Raw genomic sequence first — 5,805 nt, forward strand, 5'->3', positions numbered from 1 at the left:
CTGTATCTCTTTGTCGTTTTATAAGGAGCAGTCATGGGATTAGGACCCATGCTACTCTAGTATGACCTCATGTTAACGTAACTGATAACACCTTCAAAGATCCTATTTCCAAGCTAGGCTACATTCACAGGTACTGGGACAAAATTCATCCATAACAGAAGGGGGCATTGCATTCAGAATGGTAGTAGCAAACCCACTGTTTTGTCATTTGGGTTTTTATTGACTGGGAAGACCTATAGCTTCCTTCTAATCATAGGTTTATTCACTGGCTATATTCCATTCAGTTTGGTTTACTCTTAGTTTTCTGCTCCATGTTCTGAGCTCCCTTATCACTTTGTTTGTGCCCGTTACAACTCTTTGCCCATTGCATTGTCATTTTTTTGCTTCTTTCCCACTAAACTGAGATTCTCACAGGCAGACTTCCCAGGCAGTATTCATCATCTCTTCATTTCCTATGCCTAGCATAGTGCCTGGCACGTTAATTCATTCACCAAACATCCACTGAGTGCCTAGTATGTGTGAGTGTCAGCCATTAGTGATATGGACCTGCCTTCAAAGAGATTACAGTCTAGCGGGAAAGATGAGACCATACACCAAACCAAAAACCCAACCCATTGTCATCGAGTCAATTCCAACTCATAGTGACCCTATAGGACAGAGTAGAACTCCCCCATAGGGTTGCCAAGGAGCAGCTGGTGGGTTCAAACTGTCAACATTTTTGGTTATCAGCTGAGCTTTTAACCACTGTGGCACCAGGGCTCCCAGACCATACATACCAAAACCAGTGCCATCGAGTTGATTCTGACTAATAGCGACCCTATCGGACAGAGTAGAACTGCCCCATAGAGTTTCCAAGGAGCGCCTGGCGGATTCGAACTGCTGACCCTTTGGTTAGCAGCTGTAGCACTTTACTACTACACCACCAGGGTTTCCAGACCATACATAAAAAAAAAAAAACCAGGGTTTCAAGACCATACATACACACACATAAATAAAGGGCTCTGGGTAGCGCAAACATTTGCACTCAACTTCTAACCGAAAAGTTGGCTTGAACTCACCCAGTGGTACCTCAGAAGAAAGGTCTGACCACCTTCTTCTGTAAAGATAACAAGAAAACCCTGTAGAGCAGTCCTACTCTGTAACACGTGGGGGTGTCATGAGTCAGAATTGACTTGACGACAACGGGTTTTACATATACAGGTAGTCCCCGGATTATGACATATTTGAGTTATGATGAATCACACTTTCCACCATCCGTGGGGTTTTTTTTTTGTAATCTTATTATCAGTAATATGTGGTACATACAGTGTTGCAGTGCGTAATTTGCTGATGTTATCATTCTTAGATGTAGTGTTTCCAGCCCCCAAAGACAAAGATCAGATTTATAAAGACACTGATATTAAAGGCAGTAATAATGAAAACTGAAAAAAAAGAGAGAGAGAGATTGGACTTACATCAGCATCGATGTACGATGGAGTAGTCGTCAGAGCAGAGCCCCATCACAGGTCAGGGACTACCTATATATAAAATAAAACTGACATTGTATTATACATAGTTTTATGTTCTCTATTAAAATTTTATTGCAAAACGTAACATGCACGCAAAAAAGACATGAAAATGTGTATGATCAGTTTAAAGAATAGCAAAGTATGTATCCAGTCAATCATCAGCCAGGCTAAGAAGAAATACTATTACTTTCCCCCTCAAGCCCCTCTCCCTCCCTTCCTTAAGGTAGCCAAAGGAGGGAAGGATCTGTATTCTTAACATGGTTCGTCTATTTTATCCTTTAATTTTTAATTGCAGCAAGAGGGAAACATGCCTTCCTTATCCAATCTGACGCAGACCCTGGAAGATGCCTTCAAAAGGATTTTTACTACTTACATGGACGGCTGGCGCAGGAACACCACAGCCGAACAAGAGGCTCTGCAAGCCAGGGTCGATGCTGAGAACTTCTACTATGTCATCCTGTACCTCATGGTGATGATTGGGATGTTCTCTTTCATCATTGTAGCCATTCTGGTGAGCACGGTGAAATCCAAGAGACAAGAGCACTCCCATGACCCCTACCACCAGTACATTGTGGACGACTGGGGCGAAAAGTACAAAAGCCAAATTCTGAATCTAGAAAATTCGAGGGCCACCATCCACGAGAACATTGGTGCAACAGGGTTCACAACGTCTCCTTGAGAAGCAAGAAAGACCCAAAGCCAACATCTGACATCCAGGTGTGAAGAGATGCCAATGTAATGAAGGAAATCTAAATTGCTATTGCTTATAAGAAAGTAAGTTCCTTGCTCTCTGTTGAGAGTTTTCGTGGGGACCATGTGGTAGGTCAACTAAAAGAGATATTTCAATCTCAGTGATTTATGCTTGCCCCTGGGAGCAATGTTTCATGCTGAAGACCTCTCTTACTTTCTGTGCAATGTACATGTCATTTTAATCAATGTCAATAATGAAAATAAAGTCAAATGTGAAGTAAAGTGCCTAGGATACAGTGATTTACAAATCATTAAATCTTGTTTCCCATGAAACATTATTGTTTCTGTGACTAAGTCAGTTTTACACAAAACCCAACTGTTTTATCCAGAAGCCAAGGTTCGAAATCCATCAGTTGCTCACCAAATTGATATGGGAGCATTTATTTATTAATTCATTAATTCAGACCCTGAAGTGAGGAGTGAACAGAACCATGGGGTTACTTTAGATGTTATTGTTTTCCCAGCATTTCACTTATTTGGGAGTCTTATCTTAAAACAGAGCAAAAATTTCATAAGGGAAATACTCCCCAGCAGAGAAGTAGAATATTTAAGAACTACCCAACACAATAGCCCTGGTGGCATAGTGGCTAACAGCTCGGCTACTGATCAAAAGGTCAGCAGTTCAAGCCCACCAGCCACTCCTTGGAAACTCTATGGGGCAGTTCTACACTGTCCTCCTATAGGGTTGCTATGAGTTGGAATCAACTCAATGGCAACGGGTTTGTTTTTTCTGTTTACCCAGCACTACGGAGTCCCTGGGTGGTTCAAATGGCTAGCCTAAAGGTTGGAGGATTGGGTTCACCCAGAGGCACCTCACAAGAAAGGCCTGGTGATCTACTTTGAAAAATCAGCCATTCAAAACTCTATGGAGCACAATTCTACTCTGACTCTCATGGGGTCACCTTGAGGCAAAGTTAACTCCATGGCAACTAGTTACTGGTTATCCAACACAACAGAACCATAGCTTTCCATAACTTTTAAACTTCTGCAGAAAACTAACCTTTTAAAGCCCTTGCTATTATAGGAGGAAATAGCACTGCTTTATAACATCTTATTTTTTTCACTCATTTTATTTCCTTCTATTTACAATTACTCATTTTCATTTATGTTTGAAGAGCCTAATGGTATAGGAGTCTGAATTGCTGATGTCTGCTGAAAAACTAGAGAATGAGTAATTGCTTAATACTTTGCACCTTGGGGTTCATGATGTCATAGAATGTCAGGACTGGAAGGCAACTCAGAGATTATCCTCTTCTTGTCACACCACTTCATTTACAGACGATGGAACTGCAGTCCACAAAGGTTAGATGATTTCACTCGCTAATTCAAACAAGCAACGTTTATCCACTTGAGTCACTGGCCTAGGCCCTAGGAATACAGAGAGGAATGAGATGCCCTGTACTGGAGGGGCTCACCTAGTAGAGAGGGAGTCAGATATGTAGACAATATGACAATAAAATGTGGCAAGGTTTTAACAGAGATCAACATGAAGTGGGCCAGCCACGGCAGGGACAGGAGGGCAGACCTCAGGCCAAGGTCTCCTCTTTTAGGGCAGCTGAGAGTAGGAAGTCAATGGTGAAAGATAGATGTATGGGGCTGTAGCATCAAGCAGCATTCATGCTTCCTTGTTTATCCTTTCTCACATCCCCCACCCCTCTCTCAGGGTAGAGCAATTGTGAGCAGGACCTCAAGCTCCAGGAAACTAAGAAATAAAACAAACAAGGTGCTCTTCTTCAAAGCATGCTTGTAGGACTCCTTATACCAACTACAAGACCTGCTTCTTTAGAGTTATAGAGTGAGAGATATACAAGGTATCTGTTTTCTAATGGCAGGCTTGCAATTAGGCTAATGGATGTATTAAATACACGCTGGGGAAGTCAATCATATTCCAAGAGGAGAGGTGGCAAGAGTGGCTTCCTTCCTCAGATCATTGTTGTTGTTTTTTGCTGCCACTGAGTGGGCTCCCAACTCATTGGGACCCCATATACTATGGAACAAAACACTACCCAGTCCTATGCCATCCCCCATGATCAGCTGGGGATTGAGCTGTTGTGATCCATAAGATTTTCATTAGCTGATATTTAGAAGAAGATTGCCAGGCCTTTCTTTCTAGCCTGTCTTAGTCTGGAAGCTGAAACCTGTTCAGCATCACAGCAACACACAAGCCTCCACTGACGGATGGATGGGGGCTGTCCACGAGGTGCGTTGGCTGGGAATTGTACCTGGGTTTCCTGCATGGAAGGCACGAGTTCTAGCAATAAACACCAATGCCTCCAACTACCACTTTCTTCTCATTAAAGCATACCTCAGAAGCTGTTTGAAAAGAAATTTACTGTGGTGGCTGCCCTGATAGGCTCTAGATCCAGACTGTTGTTGTTGTTAGGTGTCATTTAGCTGACTCTGACTCAAAGGCGACCCTGTGTACTACAGAACAAAACACTGGCCGGTACTGCTACGTCCTCACAATCTTTGCAATGTTTGAGACCATTCTTGTGGCCACGGTGTCAGTTCATTTCATTGAGGGTCTGCCTCTTTTTTGCTGACCCTTTACTCTACCAAGTATGATGTCCTTCTCCAGCGATTGGTCCCTCCTAATAACATCTCCAAAGTAAGTGAGACTGAGTCTGCCATCCTCATTTCTAAGCAGCATTCTGGCTGTGCTTCTTCCAAGGCAGATTTGTTTGTTCTTCTGGCAGTCCATGGTATATTCAATATTCTTCACCAACAAAATAATTCAAAGGCATCAGTTCTTCTTCGGTCTTCCTATTCATTGTACAGCTTTTAAATGCATATGAAACGATTGAAAATCTCCTGGCTTGGCTCAGGCACATCTTAGTCCTCAAAACGACATCTTTGCTTTTGAACACTTGAAAGAGGTCTTTTGCAGCAGATTTGCCTGATGTAGTATGTCTTTTGATTTCTGGACTGCTGCTTTCATGGGCTTTGATTATGGATCCAAGTAAAATGAAATCCTTGACAACTTCAATCTTTGCTGCCTTTATCGTGATGCTGCTTATTAGTCAGTTGTGAGGACTTTTGTTTTCTTTATGTTGAGGTGTAATCCATACTAAAGGCTGTAGTCTTTGATCTTTGACGGTAAGTGCTTCAAGTCCTCTTCACTTCAGCAAGCAAGGCTGTGTCATCGGCATATTGCAGGTTGTTAATGAGTCTTCCTCCAATCCTGATACCATGTTCTTCTTCTTACAGTCCAGTTTCCCAGATTATTTGCTCAGTATTGTATACAGATTGAATAAGTATGGTGAAAGGTTAAAATCCTGACGTACACCCTTTCCTGATTTTGAATCACGCAGTATTCCCTCGGTTGAATGACTGCCTCTTGGTCTATGTATAGGTTCCTCATGAGCACACTTAAGTGCTCTGGGATTCCCACTCTTCACAATGTTATCATAATTTGTTATGACCCACACAGTCGAATGCCTTTGCATGGTCAATAAAACACAGGTAAACATCTTTCTGGTATTCTCTGTTTTCAGCCAAGATCTATCTGGCATCAGCAATGATATCCCACATTCGAAGTCTTCTGAAT

At 42.2% G+C, this 5,805-nt stretch overlaps 1 protein-coding gene across 1 annotated transcript; it reads left to right on the forward strand.

Moving 5' to 3' along the window:
- The first annotated feature begins 1,638 nt into the window (after positions 1-1,638).
- KCNE2 (potassium voltage-gated channel subfamily E regulatory subunit 2) lies at positions 1,639-2,309 on the forward strand. The gene has a single exon (XM_003410292.3). It carries the CDS (start codon positions 1,816-1,818, stop codon positions 2,185-2,187), a length of 372 nt encoding a protein of 123 aa, XP_003410340.1. The 5' UTR covers positions 1,639-1,815; the 3' UTR covers positions 2,188-2,309.
- Positions 2,310-5,805: the final 3,496 nt, after the last annotated feature.

This window comes from Loxodonta africana, chromosome 20 (assembly GCF_030014295.1).
Source record: "Loxodonta africana isolate mLoxAfr1 chromosome 20, mLoxAfr1.hap2, whole genome shotgun sequence".
Classification (NCBI taxonomy): domain Eukaryota; kingdom Metazoa; phylum Chordata; class Mammalia; order Proboscidea; family Elephantidae; genus Loxodonta; species Loxodonta africana.

What these genes read in the sequence shown, in the direction of transcription:
- KCNE2 (XM_003410292.3), top strand. Translation starts at nt 1,816, where the DNA reads ATGCCTTCCTTATCCAATCTGACGCAGACCCTGGAAGATGCCTTCAAA.